The sequence below is a fragment of the Alligator sinensis genome, unplaced genomic scaffold (assembly GCF_000455745.1).
Source record: "Alligator sinensis unplaced genomic scaffold, ASM45574v1 scaffold709_1, whole genome shotgun sequence".
Lineage (NCBI taxonomy): Eukaryota > Metazoa > Chordata > Crocodylia > Alligatoridae > Alligator > Alligator sinensis.
Genome location: NW_005842208.1, coordinates 408413 through 428412, shown reverse-complemented (window position 1 = coordinate 428412; position 20000 = coordinate 408413). Strand labels below are relative to the sequence as shown.

The 20000-nt window shown below is 57.9% G+C and overlaps 2 protein-coding genes across 6 annotated transcripts; one reads left to right on the top strand and one right to left on the bottom strand.

The window, feature by feature from the left end:
* Positions 1 to 6: 6 nt before the first annotated feature.
* DBP (D-box binding PAR bZIP transcription factor) lies at positions 7 to 9178 on the top strand. Of its 5 annotated transcripts, XM_025207787.1 has the most exons (5): positions 173 to 1267; positions 2946 to 3011; positions 5185 to 5505; positions 6277 to 6497; positions 7080 to 9178. In XM_025207787.1, the coding sequence occupies exons 1-5, from the start codon at positions 787 to 789 to the stop codon at positions 7293 to 7295; spliced, it is 1305 nt and encodes a 434-aa protein (XP_025063572.1). In that variant the 5' UTR covers positions 173 to 786; the 3' UTR covers positions 7296 to 9178. The 5 variants fall into 5 exon arrangements, with proteins under 5 accessions (XP_006026815.1, XP_025063576.1, XP_025063575.1 ...); XM_006026753.3 differs by lacking the exons at positions 173 to 1267; positions 2946 to 3011 and adding an exon at positions 7 to 26 and having other exon boundaries at positions 7080 to 9129; XM_025207791.1 differs by lacking the exons at positions 173 to 1267; positions 2946 to 3011 and adding an exon at positions 19 to 122 and having other exon boundaries at positions 7080 to 9129.
* A 25-nt stretch (positions 9179 to 9203) lies between these two features.
* SPHK2 (sphingosine kinase 2) lies at positions 9204 to 19994 on the bottom strand. The gene is made up of 7 exons (XM_025207786.1): positions 19526 to 19994; positions 18796 to 19338; positions 16079 to 16228; positions 15855 to 15949; positions 15616 to 15731; positions 15009 to 15225; positions 9204 to 12523 (listed from the first exon to the last, which is right to left on the bottom strand). The coding sequence occupies exons 2-7, from the start codon at positions 19250 to 19252 to the stop codon at positions 11750 to 11752; spliced, it is 1809 nt and encodes a 602-aa protein (XP_025063571.1). The 5' UTR covers positions 19253 to 19338; positions 19526 to 19994; the 3' UTR covers positions 9204 to 11749.
* Positions 19995 to 20000: the final 6 nt, after the last annotated feature.

Genomic DNA, 20000 nt, shown 5'->3' with positions numbered 1-20000 from the left:
GCGCCGGGCCCGCGACCCCAGCGCATGTGAGTGCCCCCCCGCCTGCCGGCCCGACCCGGCCCGGCCCCGCACGACCTGCCCACGCGGGAGGGCGCCCGCCTGCACGTGTGCGCGCCGCCCAGGTGTGTGCGTGCACGTGTGTGCGTGCCCCGGGCTGAGGGGAGGGGGTCGCATGCGTGTGTGCAACCAGCTGCGAGTGTGTTTGCATGTCCCACACTAATCTGTGCGTGTGCATGCGTGCAGCAAGCTGTGTGCTGTTTCCCAGGTGGTGGTGGCTCTGCGTGTGTTTGTGTGCGTGTGACATGTCAGAGTGCGCTCACAGCTGTGCCTGTGTCACCAGTCCTGGTTGGCATGCATGGTGCATGTGCGACAGTTGAGTATGAACCTGTGTGCTGCCTGTTACTGGTCGTGGTGAACTGAAGCTGGGCGCACACACAAGCACTTGTGTGTTGCGGAGGCCTGGTGTGTATTTGTGCATGAGAGACAGAGGATGTGTGTGCTTGTGCATGTGTCAAAGGTATTGCGTGCGTGTGTGTGACAGTACTGTCATGTTGTTTGCATGTGCCCAGAGGTACGGTGTGTTTGTGTAGCTGATAAAAACACAGGGTGTGTGTTTGTGTATATGCAGCAGTGGCATTGTGTATGTGTGAAAGAAGCACAGTGTGCAAGTGTGTCTTTTTGCATATATGTGAACCAGGGGGGCTATGTGGGGCTGTATGCATGTGTGTGTATCTATGAGTCTGTGTGCACCTGCATATGCACAGCTGAGTCTGTGTGTGTGTGTGCATGTCATTGTGTCTCCATGACCCCCAGTTTTCTACAGGGGACATCAGTGCCCCCAGTACATGCAGGGAGCTGGTCCCTAGGGCCACTTGGGTCTGCACGCATGCACCCGCACACGCGGTGCCTAAGTGTCCCAGCCGCTGGCCCCGCACACTGCTGGGCCACGGGACACGGCAGGAGGCAGTGAAACGTGCTCGCACGGCTTTTCCTTCTCTCTGCCTGAGGAGATGCTGCCGAACGCGTGAGCACTCAGTGCGGGGTGGGCAGGGAGGCGGGGCAGGGCAGGCTTGCCGGGCACTGACACTGAGCAAGGAGCAGATGGGGCTGGGAGACGGCAGTGCGGGCAACGGCGGGGCAGCCTCTGCAGGAAACTGGGCACAGACCTGCCTCTGCAAACAGCCCTGGGCTGCCAGCCTCCAGTCTCCCTGCGGGAACCGACCCATCCCAGCAGATGCTGGCTGGAGAACGACCCAGCGGGCAGCAGGTCAGGAACAAGGGACAGCGCAAAGTTGGGGGAGCCCAGGGCTGGGATGGTAGGGGGTTGTGGGTCAAGAGTGAGGGGTATTGGCAGGATTGGGGGTTCCAAGGCTGTGCTAAGTGTGGGGCTGCAGGTTAGCAATGAGGGGCCCCAGTAGGGCAGGGGGCTGCAGGGTGGGAGTGAGGTAAACCAGCAGTCCTCTGTTGGGGTAGGCAGTGTCTGTGAATGAGAAGAGAGCGGTACATGTGAGGCTGTTGGGTGGCATGGAGCAGGTGGGGGCTGCAAGTTGGCAGCGAGAGGCCCCCGGTAGTGCCATGTAGTGCCCATCCACATGCGCGCACACATGCATGTGCTAGTGGAGAGGGACACCCCATCCCCACATGCAGCACCCTGTCACCTCAGGGCCATGATGCATCTTGCTCTCAAGCTGCTGCCCCTGACAGGCCTGAGTGCTCCCCAGCACAGGGCGTGACCTGCAGCCCTCACCTGCCTCCTGCCCCACGTGCGCCAGGCAGAGTCAGGCTTAAGGAATGGGGTGAGGCTGGGCCTCCTGCCTCTGCCACCTGCTTCAGCCTTGTGTCAGCACATGGGTGGGGGAGCCCAGCCTGACATCTCCCCAGGGGAGTCTCCCACCTTTTTCTCTTCCTTGGTATACCAGGAAGGTGCCATGTCAGTGCTGTTGGCAGGGAAGCATCTCCAAATCCTGTGTGACAGCCCCCTGCCCCCACCCCAGTCCTGCAGGGGCATCCTAGAATCCTTTGCATCGGGCCCCTGCTCTCCCCAGTGGTGACCCAGAACCTGGGACTGTCCCCCGGCTTCCTTCAGCAGCTACCTCAGACCCCTTTGCACCAGCCCCTGCTGTTCTTGGGGCTATCCCGGAGTCCTTTGTGCCACTCCAGCCCCTTTGGTGCCAAGCTATGCTCTTCTCCATGCAGTCCCAGAACCCTGTGTGTTAGTCCCCACTTCCTTCAACCATCCTTAAGAATCCCATTTAAGGCCATCCCAGAATCCTCTGCACCAGGCCTTGTCTCATCCCCAAATCCTTTGGCTGAACCCCATCTCCGCTCATTCCAAAATGCTTTGGCCTGTGCCCCAAATAAATCATAGGATCCTTTGCCTCATGACGTAAGTCCCAACTTGACACAAGGGGGTGTTTTTGATTCAGAAGTGAAAGCCAAGCATATTGAACCCCATCCTGTTTTGGGGTGAAGGGGGCACCCCTGGTCTGGGGACAGGTAGGGTGAGCTGGGATGCAGTCACCTGAATATAATGACTTGAGATGCCTGGATTCTGTCCCAGCTCTGGAGAGGGGGTGAAATCTGATGGGTTAGAGCAGGGAGCCAGGACTCCAGGATCCTGTCCCTGCTTGAGGAGGGTCTGGTGGCTTAGAGCAGGGGGCCAGGAGCCTTGACTCCTGGGTTCTGTCCCAGCTCTGGGAGCAGAGTAGGGTGTAGGGAGTTAAAGTTGGGGTGGGGGCTGGGAGCCTGGACGCCTGGGTTCTATTCCTGGCTGTCCCTGCACGTGACCCTGCAGAGAGCGCTCCCGCGGCGCTGGCGTGGGCGGGGACGAGGCAGCTCAGCAAGAATAGCAAAAGGAAAAAAAGAAATAATGAAATAAATCGCATGCTGGCTCAGCAGACCCCTTCCCGCAACCAGGTCTCAGTCCCTCCCCGTGTCTCCCCCAGGCAGGAGGTCCCGCAGAAGGTCAGGCCCGCAGGTCCAACATCGTGCGGCAGCCAGGGTCACCCGAGGTGAACAAGCCTCACGTTTACAGGCAGGGTGGGGGGGGCGGGGGAGGGAGGAGCAGCACGTGGGCCAGGATGGCTGCGCGGCTGCTGCCTGCTGGGGGGGGCAATCCTCCACATCCACCCATCTGCTCCTCCTGCTGCCTGCATGTCCCATATCTTTCTGTCCATCTCTCTGTCTGTCCATCTGCCTACAGAGTGCCTTGTTTCACTGTCCATTCCCTACAGAACTACCAGCCCATCCCCATACAGAGTCCTCTATCTATATCTGCCTTTTTATATCTCTGTCCTTTTCATGGTTTGGATCCAGGCAGCCACCACCCCTCCCACAGGCCCTTCCCTGTGCCTGAGGGCCTGCCAGTGATTAGGGTGAGGGGTGCTCCTTCTCCCACAGCCCCGTGATCCTGGGGTTCCGTGTCCCATCAGATTTAAACTCCAAGTATGCTCGCATGGACACTGGATCCTCAGTGGAGGACCTGACTGTAGGACCTGACTGGTCCAGGGATCCAGGGAACTGCCCCATGCACTCACATAGATGCCCATGCAAGGCTGGGCAGGCTCCTTTGCTGATGGCACGCCGAGAGACCTCGTGCCTGTGTGCTCACACACTCATGCATCTGAACACACACACATCCTGCGAAGTATGGGATTAGCCATGTGTGTACGGAAGCGGTGAACACAGCTGTGCGTGCTCTTGTGCACATGTTCCTGTGCATGCACTTTCCACTCCTGGGCACAAGGCAAGCATGCGCATCAGGTTGTATACACAAACATGTAGTCACTTGTATGAATAAACACAATTGTGGAAACATGCAAGTACTTATGCAAGCAAACACAGCTGCCTGTATATGCAAACAAACAATTACTTGTGCACAGAAAGATGCACTGGAGAACATGTAGCTATTTGTGCACGCATGCACTAATACCCAAGCCTGCACATGAACATTCGCAACACAAGTACTCCCATATACGAACATAATGAACATGAACATTCACATATCAGTACTCCCATATATGAATTTAATGTTTTGCAGGCTCATGAGCACGCATACATATGCAGTCACTTGTGAACACCCCCCCCAAAGCCTTGAGCTCATATACTTGCATGCACCTGAACACTTAGACACCCACCTTTCCCCCCAGTTGTGTGCCCTCCCATCCCATCATCATTGTCATATGTAGGAGGATCCAGGATTTTATAAAGTGGGTGCTGAAGTTTTGACCTACACTGCAGGGCTGGGTGCACTCCTCTACTGCCAGTCTCTCCCACCCACAACTAGGATAAGCAGACCACTTACATTTTCAAAAGTCCCTAAATGGGGTAAGAATCTCCCCCTCTCATCTGCTCTCAGCAACCCCTTTCCTTCACCTCTGTGCTCAGAGGCACCTCCCTTCTCCCCCTGCTGCTGCTGCCCCCAGCTGACCTAGGGGCAAAGGGAGCTCCAAGAGCAGGATGGGAGGGAGATTCTTGCCTTTTTTGGAGATCTTAGATAAGTCTCCAGCTGCTCCTGCTTTGTGACCCAAAAGGTGGAGTACAGCTGCACCACTGCATCCTCTGGATCCTTCCATCACATAGATGCAGTCAGCAGTCTCTTCACACATGTATGTGCCCCACAACCCCTTTGCATACTTGCAAACAGCTGTGCAAGTTCATGTGCAGGCCTGGGTATTAGTGCATGTGTGCACAAATAGATACATGTTCTCCAGTGCATCTTTCTGTGCACAAGTAATTGTTTGTTTGCATATACAGGCAGCTGTGTTTGCTTGCATAAGTACTTGCATGTTTCCACAATTGTGTTTATTCATACAAGTGACTACATGTTTGTGTATACAACCTGATGTGCATGCTTGCCTTGTGCCCAGGAGTGGAAAGTGCATGCACAGGAACATGTGCACAAGAGCACGCACAGCTGTGTTCACTGTTTCCCCACACGCATGGCTAATCCTGTACTCTGCAGGCTCACACAACCCTTGCTCAGGTTGGAATAAATTTCTCCTCTGGGCTTTTAGCCTGGCCAGAGCAATATGAAAGGACAGCTTACAGACAGGCAGAGATAGAACAGGGGCATCTGGATTCCTAGCCATTCTTAACCCACCAGACTACCCTACTTCCTGTTCCCCACTTCCCACAAGCTCAGATGAAACCCTGTCATCCTGACCTGCTGCCTCTCTCCTATAGGCATCATCAAGGAGAAGGAGGGGAAGATGGAGGAAGAGCTGGGGGGTGGCCGGGTAGGACATGGGGCCTTCCTGGGCTCCCTGCTGTGGGAGCGGGCCCTGCCCTACAGCGAGGTGGAGTATGTTGACCTGGACGAGTTCCTGCTGGAGAATGGGCTGCCCCCCAGCCCCAGCAGCCCACCTGGCACCTCACCCAGCCGCATCCAAGCCAGTGCTCCTGGCTCTGCAGGGGCTCTCAGCCGCCCAGCCTCCTGCACCTCCACCACCTCAGCCTGCTCCTCGCCCAGTGATGGCAGCACAGGCAGTGGCTGCCCCAAGACAGGTGGGCGCTGAGGGGACCATGGGGTGGTGGGGGAAGCGGGAAGGCGGGGGCAGGGAGCACATAGATAGTGGGTTCACCCCTCACCCATCCTGCTCCCCCATCTCCCCTACCTCCCCCATTTCTTGCCTCCCCCAGCAGCCATGGGGTCTCTCTTGGGTTTTGGTTGGAACAAATCCCGGGGTTTCCCCAGCATAGGTTTCCCTGCACCCCAACCCAATGCACATGGGGTTGCTGGAAGCGAGGATGCCTGGGTTCTATCCCAGCTCAGAGAGGAAAGTGAGATTAGTAGTTTGGAGCAGTGGGGCTGGGAGCCAGGGCATTTGGGTTCACACTCTGGTTCAGCCCTCTTTCTCAGTGCCTCGGTTTCCCTTCTGTCAGCAGGTAGGGAGTTAGCAGGGCCTGGGGGCCCCTGCCTGCCTTGCCACCAGGGTGATGTGGGGTAGGGGAGGATGCTATGCATAGTTACAACTTTACATTGTGTGTCTGCAGCGCCCTGGGGAGAAAGATGGGGCCCCCTGCAGACCGTCCAGTACTGGCCAGGCTGGAGCCCCCCACTCTGTCCCCACAGAGTTCCCGCTAAGCAGGGCCCAACTAGGGAAGCACACAGATGGGAGACCCCTCTAGGGTGCAGGAGTGGGGGCATGTCCTCCCTTACAGACTGAAGGACCCCAGTGCTAGGGGTGCTGTGCTATTGGAGCTTGGTGAAGGGCTCAGCAGGAGGCAGAGTTAGTGGTGCCTGTGGGCATGACCCTTCCTTGTCTCCTCCCACAGGCCCGGTGACCCCTGTGTCCAGGAGCACACCCAGCCCCGTGGACCCTGACAGCGTGGAGGTGCTGATGAACTTTGACCCTGACCCTGCGGACCTGGCGCTGTCCAGCGTCCCTGGGCACGAGACCTTTGACCCGCGCAAGCACCGCTTCTCCGAGGAGGAGCTCAAGCCCCAGCCCATCATGAAGAAGGCACGGAAAATCCAGGTGCCTGAGGAGCAGAAGGTGAGGCCAGGTGCCAGCCCCCATCTGCCCCAGTGGGGGCACTGGCTGGTTCAGGGAGTAGGGCTGGGGCAGACCTGCCCCCTCTAAAGGCTGCCACCCCAATCTAGCCTTGGGAGGAGTAGCTGAGAGGAGAGGGTGAGCATGGAGCACCAGCTCTGAACTGGGCCTGGTTGGGCTGGTTTGTATGACTCGTTCAATCTCTTCCTCTCCCATTGATTTATTTACCTTTTTCCCATTTTTTGCTCCCAAACATTTATTTTCCATCTTTTCCTTTCCTGGCTTCTCTTCCTTCCCCTTGTTCTGCCTGTGTCCCTCTGTCTGTCTCATCCCTGCTGTCTGTCCATCTCTTTCATTTTACCTGCATCTGTCTTTTATTTTCTGTCCCATATTTTTCTTTCCATCCATCTGTCCATACTAATTATTCTGTCTGTCTACTTCATTTATTCTCTGCCCATCCAATTGTCCACCTTGTATATCCTCTGTCCATCTATCCCTTCTCCCATGATTCTGTTGCATCCGTTGTTCTCATTTCCACTCTGTCCATCCATCCCTCTTATGGTTTTCTGCCCACCCACCTGATAGGATGAGAAGTACTGGAGCCGGCGGTACAAGAACAATGAGGCAGCCAAGCGGTCGCGGGACGCTCGGCGCCTCAAGGAGAACCAGATCACGGTGCGGGCGGCCTTCCTGGAGAAGGAGAATGCTGTGCTGCGCCAGGAGGTGGCTGCCATCCGCCAGGAGCTGTCCCGCTACCGCTCCATCCTCTCCAAGTATGAGGCTCAGCACGGAGCCTTGTAGGCACAGCCCTGCCCACCCTGTGGACACATGGAGTGGAGCCCCCTCTGATCAGGTGGGGGCTGGCCGGGCCCCCGGGACTTGGTCAGCAGCAGCCCCCTAGGACTGGCAGACTCTAAGGCTTGCCCCACAGGGCACAGACACCCAGGGACAGGGGCAGACTGAGCCCATGGATGCAGCGCCCCCTTCCCAGCTTGGACACATTGGCACAAAGCCTCGTTGAAGAGGATGGGGACCAGTGTTGATGGGGACAGCTCTGATCCAATAGGGGAGGGTCAGTGCCAGGATGCCTGGGTTCCCTCCCAACTCCAGGAGGGGAGTGTGGTCTGGTGGGTTAGACCAGAGAGGCTGGGAACCAGGAAACCTGGGTTCTGTAACAGCTCCAGAGAAAAGTGAGGTCTGGAGCAGTGGAGCCAGGAGCCTCGAGGATTTGATTCTTCCAGCTCTGCCTGTCCCCACCACCTTGCTCTGATTGGTTGGCAGGCCACTTAGCAAGAGAAGTCGCTGTCCCTGCTCTGTCTCCCCCTGTGATACTACACTTGGGGAGTGAATGGTAGGGAGCTTCACTGCTGAACTGTTAAGTGACTGGCCTGAGACTTTGTGAGGTGCCTGAACCAGGGACAGAACCCATGTGTCCTGGCTCAACCCTGCCTCTAAGCATCCAGCACTGGAAGGAAGTGCTTTGCTTTACAGTAGGGTTGGCCATCTTCTAAGTGGCTGTGGGGACAGCACATCCTGCAGGCCATACCAGCAGAGGTCACCCCCCCCCGAGCTGCACATCACATGGATGCCCCCCTGCTGCAACAAGCACCTGCTTCAGTGCCCACTTGCTGCTGCAATGAGCCCATGTGGACATTTCCCACTGCCCACCACACGCCACATGGCCCCAACCGCACTGGTGTGGAACTAAGAAGCCTGAGAACAAAAGGGGAACCCAGAGACTATGATGGGGGGGCGGGGCTGCAACTGGTCCAGAGCCCCAAGGAGCTGCAGCTCCTTGGGGGCTTAACCCCCTCCTTCCCCACATGGGCTGCCAATTACAGCACAACTCCATGCACCCCCTGGTGGCTATTTGGTATTCCAACACTCAGGCGATTCCCAAAACAGGCACACATTGGGAATGGCTGGAGGGACCATGCAGGGATCTGGCCCAGGACACCTGAGTTCTGTCTGAAATCTGGCAGGGGTGCGGGGACCTGGTGGGTTACAGCAGGGGGGGCGGGTGTTGCTGGGAGGCAGGGCACCTGGGTTCTGTTCTAGCTGTACATAGGAACTAGTCAAACACTGACCCTGTTTTCTGTATAATGAGAGCTTTGCTTTCATTGTCCTTCCCACCTCTCTGATAGAACCCAGGCATCCTGTCCCACCCTGCTTCCCTCCCAGCGCTAGGATAGCACCCAGGTGTCCTGGCTCCCAGCCTTCCCCCTGCTATAACACACCAGATCCCATCTCCTCCCCCCACCCCCCCTTTGCACTCTGACCACTTTACTGCCCTGGGTCCCCCTCTTGCCCAGTGCATATTATATTTTTGGTGTGGGGGGGATGTCTTTCCTCCCCACCGGACCAGTACAAACGGGTTTGCCGACCATGCCCCAGGGCTGGCCGGCCAAGGGGTGGGTGGGGGGCAGGTTCCCTGTGTACTTTGCCAGGGTTGAGATGTGAGCTATATTTTGGTAAAACTACTTGGCCATCTATGCCATCCCACCTGCCCTAGGCATGGCCAGGACCCCTGCATCCCCCAGGCAGCCCAGTGAGACCGGGGCATATCCCACCCGCAGGGGTGTCCACTGAACAATGTGGGGGGGGGGGCACATGCCCACACCAGCTCAGCCTGGGTGCTGGGTTGGGGGTGGCTGTGTTGGGTTGGGACTGCGGGTACTGGGGCGGTGGGAGGGCAGGAGGGGCATTTTGTACAGACACTGGGGGTGGGGGGCAGGGAAAGTTTTTCTTTTCTATATAACAAATGGAGGCCAGTCTGGGTGGTGAGGGGGCTTACACCCCACCCCAGCACAGAGCAGGATGAATAAAGAGACTGGACAGGCAAGAAGGAGGCTCCAGGTGTCTTGTTCTGAGTAGATATGTGTACCACCAGCACTGCTGTCCCCTGTTTGTGTGTTTATAGGTGTGTGTGACAGTCAGGCCCTGCGCTGGTGTGCGGGGGTGGCACAGAAACATCCGTGGGGATGCCTGGGAGGAAGTGGCCCCTGCTACATGTTCCCCTTGGATGCCCTCTCCCAGAGGAGCCCTGTGGGCCGAGGCCCAGGGGTCCAGCACCACCCTGCTGCCCCTTTCCCAGCCTTGCTGGTTTGCTCTCGCTTCCAACCCACTATCCACCCCAGCCCTGGGCTCCCCCTGCCAGGCCTAAAAGCACCCACTCTTCCTAGGGGAAATGAAGGGCTGGCACAGGACAGGCTCATGCTATTGCTTTATTGCATAGGTCTAAATTGCTTCATAACGAGGACAAGACAGAGTTAACAGTGAGGGTGGCTGCAGCATACACAGGGTTAACAGGCAATGCACAGGAGACAGGACACTGCCCAGCACCCCCCTGCCCCAGCTGGATCAGGCCCCACCCTACAAGCCCAGAAGCTGGCAGAGCAGAAACCTGCATATCACCAGGACCTGTGAATGTGGAGAGAAGATGGGGCAAAAATACTCCACTCCCCAAGTGCATCATGGGATAGCAGGGTAGCTAGGCAGGGGCCAAGGGCAGGCTGCCTAGGGAAAGGACCTATGAGGTTGATGGGAAAGGGGAGCAGGGTGAGGGGTTTTGTAGCAGCTGGTAAGACAGACAGAACAGGTATCAGACGGACAGACAGCTGCCCCACCACCATCCCAGCAGGTGGGCAAGCCCTAGCAGGCAACAGCACAATGTGCAGGCTCAGTGCAGAGATTGCCCCCCACCCTGCTGTGCCCCAGCCATGGCCCAACAAGGTCCTGCCCTTCAGCCACGCAGGGCTTCATTTAGCCCCAGCCCCTGCTACCAACAGTGAGTCAAGCACATTATCCCCTGCACCCCAGGAGGCAGCGACCCAGGGGAGTGCCAGGCTTCCTGCCTTCCCACCCTCCTGTATTCTGGGTATTTGCTTTAGGATGTCAGGAAACCTGGGTTCCCCCCAGCTCAGAGGGGAGAGCAAACCAGTGGGCTCAAGGAAAGAGGGACCAGAGGCCTACATTCTAACCTGCCTTCACTCCTCCCGTGCCTCAGTTTCCTGTTCCACCTGCAGAGGGATGGGTGGGCAAGCTGAGCCTCAGCCCCACCCACTGTGGGAATAACAGGCTCTTGGGATTCAAGCAAAGGAATCCCAGCCCCCCCTGCAGGCTGTAGGGCAAAGGGAAAGTCAAATGGTACGGGACACTGTCTCCTGCCCCTCTTGGTGGCCACCTTGAGCCCCTGCCCCCAACCCCCTTGCTTTGCTTCCCCTGCCCCCACCCCAGGAAGGGCCTGTAAGAGCTGACCCAACTTGGAGGCTGTGCACAGTGGCATGGGGGAGGGGGGATGACAGCCTGGGGCCAAGCCCCAACACCCAAAACCAACAGGGAAAGAACATGTTGGGTCAATATTTTAAGAGGACTGACAGCCAGCATGCCTCAGTTGCATCCCCTCTCTGGGAGACAAGTAGTCTGATGGGTTACAACTGGGAACTGGGAAACAGCCAAAGTTGACAAACAGGGAGTCACCAGCCACTACCCCCACAGCCCTCTGCCTCCATGTGGAGAACTGTAGCTGCACTGGTTACACCCGTCAAGGCACCAGGGGCAAGACGGGGGAAGCTGCCCCACCCCAGAGGGCTGCCACTGGCATGGCAGGGGCTGCAATCACCCAGCTTCACCTGCCCCAGCAGGCAGCAGCCTCATCTCACTGCTGGTACAGGGAGATGCACATCCTAGGGGCTGAGCATGGTGACCAAACATTTAATGCCTTTCAGCATCACCCCCACATGGCAGGGGCCCCCACTCTACCCCAATACAACTCCCAAATCTATCCTAGTGTCGTCATCCCCACCCCGCGTTGCCTCACTGGGCAGGGAGCACATTAGTTACATTCATCCAGTGGGTGGTTCTCTGGGAACGAAGCAATAAATAGGCAGCATTAGACAGAAGCAGGAGGCCTCCAATCTGCCCCTGCCTCCTCCTGCAGGAGGCCAGAGGCAGGGGGTTACAGTATAGTCCCTTCTGGTCCTCTACCCGCTACACCTGAGAGGGTGCATGGTCAGTACCTACTGCAAGAGGCTCTCCCTTAGAGGTGCAGCTACAGGGAAGATGGACCCCCATGCGCCCTGTCTCCCTCCAACCAGATCAGCCAAGGGGAGGAGGGCAATTGCTACTCCCTCCCCCACTCCCACTGCTGGACAGTCAAGTCCTGGTGAGAGGGTGCAGCCCTGATGGCTCAGCAGACTCTGACAGAAGGACAATGGAGGATGGGTGCATCCCAGCCCCACCCCCCGCCCCCCACCTCAGCAGGAGGAGCCCCCAAGGCGGGCAACACCAGTGATGAGACGGGCAAGGCCGCAGTGCACCTGGGCCTGGAGGGGGCCATACTCCACGCGCTCACCGTCCACGGTGAGGATGCCCTTGCGTGTGAGGGGCTCCAGGCGGAAGGCGCGCACAGGTACATGGCTGAGGTGGGGGCAGGCCTGCTCAAAGTGGGTGCCCTTCTCCATGGCCAGGAAAATACGGACAAGAGCGGCACGTGACACCCCAGCTTTGACAAAGCAGAGGTGGATAAGCCCATCACTGAGGCAAGCGAAGGGTGCTGTGAGTAGGTCAGCACCCAGGTGTGTCTGGTAAATGGCCAGGACTAGCACAAAGTCATCCTCCACAGTCACCCATGATGGGGGCACTGGCTGCCCCAGGGGCACCAGCAGGTCATCTGGAGGCCCACCCATGCCTGTGTCCATGCCCCCGCCTTCTGGGGCACCTATCGGCTCCTCAGGTGCCGGCTCAAAGATGAAGCTTTGGGGGTGCAGGGCTGAGGCCGAGATAGGAGGGGGGGACCCCGGGGATGGGGAAGGGTCATCAGGGGGCTCAGGTCCACGGTGGCGGAAGGCCTGGCGCTCTTCGCACAAGCCCATGTCTGAGACAGCACGGTGCAGAGGCAGGCGCGTCAGGGGCAAGCGCCCATTTGCAGCCACAGTAATGCTGCGGGAAATGGGGCGGTGGGCTGGGCCATCAGGCGCAGGCAGGTAGGAGAGGCGTCCACGGTAGGTGTGCAGGGAAGCCAGGCGTACCATGGTGCCCAGTGTGAAGCGGGCCGAGCCCACGCGCCGGTATTTCTCACTCTCGATGTCTACATCTGAGACAAAGCCCCAGGCCACACTGAGGAAGGAGAAGCAGCGGGTGCCTGATGCCATCGTCACTGACACCAGGTCCAGGGGTGCCACGGCCGCGTGACACAGCAGCACTGTGCAGTTCTGCAGCAGCTCCAGGCCCATTGCCTGCTCCAGCCTGCAGATGTTAAGGGGGTTAAATGCTGGGGTGAGGGGTTACCAAGAATTTTTGGAGGTCAGGAGGCAGCAGCCAGCCCATTTGAAGCTGGGGGATGGGAATGGCTGCCTGCAGCACCCCCTTCCCAAGGACAAGACAGCAGTGTAGGGGGAGGCAGGGAAAACCACCTCAACGTTGCACAGAGGGAGGGGCTGGAAGGGAGTTGGAAAGTAACAGGCCCAGAGACCCTGGCACATCCCAATCCCCAATTGCTCAGCCCTTCCACTCCTCGTAGAATCCTGTACCCCGCAACCCTCCAGGCATCCCCCACCCTGTACCAAGCCATCCTGCACCACAATGTTCCTCCCCATTTGCCCCAGCACTCTGTGCCCCCATCTACTTTGCTCCTACCCAGCATTGAAGTTGATGGCTCCAGCCAGGGCATTCCCTGAGCCGCAGGGCAGGATGCCCACCGGCATGGTGATGGCCTGCTCCCAGTCTGGCCGCTCCATCAGCCCATTGATGACCTGCAGAATGGATAGGGGTATCAATGGCAGGGGGGGAGGGGCTGAGAGCCAAGATGCCTTGGGAAGGAGGGGGCGGGGGAGTGCAGAAGAAGGAAGTTAAGACAGTTGGGGGAGGAGAGTTACCTCATACAGGAGCCCATCCCCAGAGAGGGTGACGATCCCATCCCACTCTGGCAGGCTGATGCCTTTCACCAGCTCCCGGGCATGGTTTGCTCGCTCTGGGGCATCAGAAGAGATAGGGACATCAGGAACCACACTTACACATCCCCTTGGAGCCCCCCTCCCTAACAGAGCCCTTATCTCGCAGACTCAACTCCACCTACACACTCCTTCGCCCCTCAACTCACCTGTTTGGATGAGGTTGAAGCTGATATCAGCCTCTGAGATCATGGGCAGGATGTGGCTCTGGCACCACTGCAGGGCATTGCCCCGGCCACCAAAAGGGTTCAGGAGCAGCAGCAAGCGCCGAGGCCTGGGCAGGAGGCTCAGGCTGATGTCTGCAGAGAGAAGGGACACATGGACAGGAAGAAACCACTCCCAGCACCAACACAGGTCAGATCCAACTGCCTCTGGGGTGGGGCAGACTGGGGGCTGGTGATACTGGTGCAGCTGAGAACAGGAAATGGAGACAAACCCTGCACATAAGGCCACGTAAAGGAAAGGACTTTGAGAGCAAATGGTTATTACCTGGGCTGGCAGTTTTCCAGGACACCCGAGTTCACACCCAGACCTTGGGAGGGAAGCACCAAGGGCTTTCAAAGAGCAGCAATCCACACATTAAGTTGAGCAAGTGAGGAGTCCTGCCCTGCTCCTCACAGCATGTCCCCCCTGCCCTGCTCCTGCTCTACTCCTAAGAGCTGGGAGGCCCACGTCCTCCCTCAAGCTCCAGGGAAAACAACGGATGTACTGGGAGAAGAGATAAAACTAGGGACACCCCCACCTCCCATCACCTCATCACAAAGGGAAAACCATGACACTGCCACGACTTTCCTCCTCCTTGCAGGTGGGGAGGGGGCAGGAGCCTGGATGCTGGGGTTCTGTCTCAGCTGGGGGGCAGGGGATAAGGCCTCCTGGGTTCTCTCCTAGCTCCACTTCCATGGCTGGAGGGGGTAGAATTGGACTCAGTTCCTTGCTCTGAGTCAGAAGTTCCCTTATTATCTTATCGGTAGAACTGGTTGCACTTTATACCCAGGACAATATGAGGGGTAAGGGGAGGAGCTGACTGGTCCCACCCTATGCCTCCCAGATGAAACATGCTGGGGAACGCCCCCCCCCACCCCACGTTCCTTCTACCCACTACCTATGGCTTAGATAGGGGCGCCATCATGCTGAATAGGCCCAGAGTCACTGGTATCAGGACCTTGCAATCACAAAGCAAAGCTCTAGCGCTGCCCTCTAAGATGAGAAGGGTGAACTGAGGCAATGTTCATAGGCAGCAGGACCTGCCCATGGGTTATTACAACATCTGGAAACAGAATCAGGTATCCCTGGGCCCAGTACAGCACATCCCATCTCTGCCAGAATATGAATGTGTTGACTCTGAAGCCCACAAACTGCAATACACCAGCTGTAGATACCGAGTCATGAAATGAAGGCCATCATGTGTGCAGACCCATGTGGGGGTGTCAATTGGCAGCAGCAGGTAGCCCCTAAGCCCACAACCTGCCCACTCCCACACTACCAGCAGGGATGGTGGACAGAGCTTCCATGTGCCCTCACAGGGTAACTAGGCACAGGGCGTAAGACTGCCTGCAAAGATCACCATGGTGCCCAGTGTGAAGCGGGCCGAGCCCACGCGCCGGTATTTCTCACTCTCGATGTCTACATCTGAGACAAAGCCCCAGGCCACACTGAGGAAGGAGAAGCAGCGGGTGCCTGATGCCATCGTCACTGACACCAGGTCCAGGGGTGCCACGGCCGCGTGACACAGCAGCACTGTGCAGTTCTGCAGCAGCTCCAGGCCCATTGCCTGCTCCAGCCTGCAGATGTTAAGGGGGTTAAATGCTGGGGTGAGGGGTTACCAAGAATTTTTGGAGGTCAGGAGGCAGCAGCCAGCCCATTTGAAGCTGGGGGATGGGAATGGCTGCCTGCAGCACCCCCTTCCCAAGGACAAGACAGCAGTGTAGGGGGAGGCAGGGAAAACCACCTCAACGTTGCACAGAGGGAGGGGCTGGAAGGGAGTTGGAAAGTAACAGGCCCAGAGACCCTGGCACATCCCAATCCCCAATTGCTCAGCCCTTCCACTCCTCGTAGAATCCTGTACCCCGCAACCCTCCAGGCATCCCCCACCCTGTACCAAGCCATCCTGCACCACAATGTTCCTCCCCATTTGCCCCAGCACTCTGTGCCCCCATCTACTTTGCTCCTACCCAGCATTGAAGTTGATGGCTCCAGCCAGGGCATTCCCTGAGCCGCAGGGCAGGATGCCCACCGGCATGGTGATGGCCTGCTCCCAGTCTGGCCGCTCCATCAGCCCATTGATGACCTGCAGAATGGATAGGGGTATCAATGGCAGGGGGGGAGGGGCTGAGAGCCAAGATGCCTTGGGAAGGAGGGGGCGGGGGAGTGCAGAAGAAGGAAGTTAAGACAGTTGGGGGAGGAGAGTTACCTCATACAGGAGCCCATCCCCAGAGAGGGTGACGATCCCATCCCACTCTGGCAGGCTGATGCCTTTCACCAGCTCCCGGGCATGGTTTGCTCGCTCTGGGGCATCAGAAGAGATAGGGACATCAGGAACCACACTTACACATCCCCTTGGAGCCCCCCTCCCTAACAGAGCCCTTATCTCGCAGACTCAACTCCACCTACACACTCCTTCGCCCCTCAACTCACCTGTTTGGATGAGGTTGAAGCTGATATCAGCCTCTGAGATCATGGGCAGGATGTGGCTCTGGCACCACTGCAGGGCATTGCCCCGGCCACCAAAAGGGTTCAGGAGCAGCAGCAAGCGCCGAGGCCTGGGCAGGAGGCTCAGGCTGATGTCTGCAGAGAGAAGGGACACATGGACAGGAAGAAACCACTCCCAGCACCAACACAGGTCAGATCCAACTGCCTCTGGGGTGGGGCAGACTGGGGGCTGGTGATACTGGTGCAGCTGAGAACAGGAAATGGAGACAAACCCTGCACATAAGGCCACGTAAAGGAAAGGACTTTGAGAGCAAATGGTTATTACCTGGGCTGGCAGTTTTCCAGGACACCCGAGTTCACACCCAGACCTTGGGAGGGAAGCACCAAGGGCTTTCAAAGAGCAGCAATCCACACATTAAGTTGAGCAAGTGAGGAGTCCTGCCCTGCTCCTCACAGCATGTCCCCCCTGCCCTGCTCCTGCTCTACTCCTAAGAGCTGGGAGGCCCACGTCCTCCCTCAAGCTCCAGGGAAAACAACGGATGTACTGGGAGAAGAGATAAAACTAGGGACACCCCCACCTCCCATCACCTCATCACAAAGGGAAAACCATGACACTGCCACGACTTTCCTCCTCCTTGCAGGTGGGGAGGGGGCAGGAGCCTGGATGCTGGGGTTCTGTCTCAGCTGGGGGGCAGGGGATAAGGCCTCCTGGGTTCTCTCCTAGCTCCACTTCCATGGCTGGAGGGGGGAGAATTGGACTCAGTTCCTTGCTCTGAGTCAGAAGTTCCCTTATTATCTTATCGGTAGAACTGGTTGCACTTTATACCCAGGACAATATGAGGGGTAAGGGGAGGAGCTGACTGGTCCCACCCTATGCCTCCCAGATGAAACATGCTGGGGAACGCCCCCCCCCACCCCACATTCCTTCTACCCACTACCTATGGCTTAGATAGGGGCGCCATCATGCTGAATAGGCCCAGAGTCACTGGTATCAGGACCTTGCAATCACAAAGCAAAGCTCTAGCGCTGCCCTCTAAGATGAGAAGGGTGAACTGAGGCAATGTTCATAGGCAGCAGGACCTGCCCATGGGTTATTACAACATCTGGAAACAGAATCAGGTATCCCTGGGCCCAGTACAGCACATCCCATCTCTGCCAGAATATGAATGTGTTGACTCTGAAGCCCACAAACTGCAATACACCAGCTGTAGATACCGAGTCATGAAATGAAGGCCATCATGTGTGCAGACCCATGTGGGGGTGTCAATTGGCAGCAGCAGGTAGCCCCTAAGCCCACAACCTGCCCACTCCCACACTACCAGCAGGGATGGTGGACAGAGCTTCCATGTGCCCTCACAGGGTAACTATGCACAGGGCGTAAGACTGCCTGCAAAGATCGATGAACACGCATGTCTGTAGCATCTTGCGGGTGGGATCTGAACCAGCTGCTCCCTACAGACTCATGGGCAGAGCCCATGCCATGTTCTGCCTCTACCACCTACACCCTACAAGGCTGTGGGCCTCCAGTTCAATTTCCCCATCAAGGACAATGGCCCTGCCCAGCCTCCACATGGGTGCAGGGAAAGACAACACAGTAATTACTTTGGAACATGTGGTCACCATACCAAGCAGCTGTGGGCATGTAGGACAAAGCTACTGCGAACACCCTTTCCAAAGCTAGAACCCTGTATTCTTGGTTTCCAGCCCCTCGATCTAACTCACCAAACCCTCCCAGAGCTGGGACAGAGCCTGACATGCTGGCTCCCAGCCCTCAACTCTAGGCAAGAAACTTTAGTGTCCTGGCCCCTGTGCACCTAGGCTCTGTACTGAGGGGAACACAACTACCAGTAATTGTAGCCCTGGAGCTGGCACTACCTGATGCGTCTCCAGCAACAGCAAAAGCTGCTCTACTCCATCACTGCCCATGCTGTGAAACAAGGGGCCAGACGGCACATCCTGTTCCCAGGAAACAAGCCCCCTCCCCGAAATCAGTGCCCTACCATGGGAGCCAAGAAACCCCTTCACTGCAAAACTGTCCAGCCCTTGGCTTGGCCACATCCCTCAGCATGTCCTGCTATACCAAACTGACCTTTAAAGGGGCCAAGACATCTGGGTTCTAACCTCACTCTGGGAGGGGAGTGAGGCCTGCTGAGTCAGAGCAGGAAGATGGAAGCCAGGACTTCTGGATTCTCAAGAGGCAACAAGCTCCTTCCCATCCATGCTTCAGTTTCTTCTACATACTACAAGGACACTAACACCCCACTGCCATGTCAGGGAGGGGGTAACGGAGGGGAAGGGAGCATTGGAAGTCAGCTCCTAGGTGCAGACACAGAAGCACAATCCCCCTTCCCCTCATGTTTCACCAGCTGCCCAGGCCCCAGGGAACTTAGCCTCTCCATCAGACATTTCACCCTGGAAGGTGAAAGGAGACACACAGCCAAAAGTACCTTGCCAATGGTCATGGGCCCAGCACATGCCTACCCTGACGCCACCTGAGTTTGCCCCCTCCGTGACCTGGATCTGCACCGCCCACAGCTGTCAGTTTGAAAAGAGACAAGTTTTGGACCATTTCCATCCTTTCTTAGTCATCAAGAGACACTGCATGATTTCAGGTAAGGAACTAATGCCTGGGAGCCAGAACACCTGGGTCCTCTTCAGCTCCAGGAAGAAGCAGCAGCATGAGCAGCAGACACAGCGCTTACCCGTTTCACTGGAGACAGGGACACCCAGCACTAGGCACTTGATGGCAACTGCCCACTTCTCAGCCATGGCCTGGTTCTTATTGTAGTTGTCAGCCCCATCCACCTGGAAGGTGCGTGCTGTCCGCTGGCGCGCCCGGCCCGAGCCCATTGCCACCTTCCTCTTCTTCAGTGGGTAGGCATAGACCGTGAAGTAGGCAGCACAGTCAGTGGTCACCCGGCTTCGGAGTGTGTGACAGCCCACCACATCAGCCAGCGCTACCACTGTCCGCTGGTCTGTCTCGGGCTTGGGCACTAGGCGCTGGATGTGCAGCTCCGTGCACGTAAGGCTCAAAGCATAGCGTGTGCCCTTTGAGGGGTAGATCCCAAACTCGCCATGCAGCAGCGTCTCAGCACCATTGTGGTATGGCCCTGGAGCCAGCTCCATCCTTCCCGTTCCTGCCACAGTCTCTGGCCCCATGGACTCCTCTGGGCTCAGATGCCAGGAACGACTGGAAAGACAGCTCAGCCACCTCTGGGACACTGTTCATGCTCCATGGGTGCAGCCTGTGGGACAGACACAAACAGCCGGTCAGAAAAACAGCCAGGAAGCAGCCTGGGGGCCACCCTGCAAATCACCCTAGCCCAGGGCCTTACCTTGCTCAACACAGGGAACCACCTATCCCAGCCACCCCCTCCCCCAGTGCAGCTTTCTCCCCAGGGGACCAAGCAGGGCAGAGGAATGAAGCCCAACCTGCAGGGCAGCTTGGAGGAGTGGGGCGTTATGTCTGCACCAGGCACCTGCAGCCACACAGAAGCCTCAGCTCCTGGCTGCTGATGACCTTTTCCCTGGGAGTGGCCCAGCCCAGGTGAGGAAGCACCTCCTTGCACTGCCACTCCCTCTCCCTTCCACCAGCAGGCCGGGCACAAGGCAGGTCCTGCCAGAGGGCTGGGGCAGAGGCAGGGGTTCATGACTGCTCTGAGGACGGGGCAGAGAGGTAATGCCCCGGCCCCTGGGACCCGGCCCGCGGGGGTCCCAGCGCCCCCAGGATCTCCTGCTGCCTCCACACCTAGGCCCCTGCTCCTGGCCCCGACGGCTCCAACTCCTCCGAAGCCCCCTGCCCCGGCACCGCGCCCTGCCCGCCCATGGGCGCGGGAGCGCGAAAGGGGGCGCTCCCCTCCCGCGCCGGGACAGGCAGGCGGTGCCCGCTACAGGGCAGTGCCTGCCA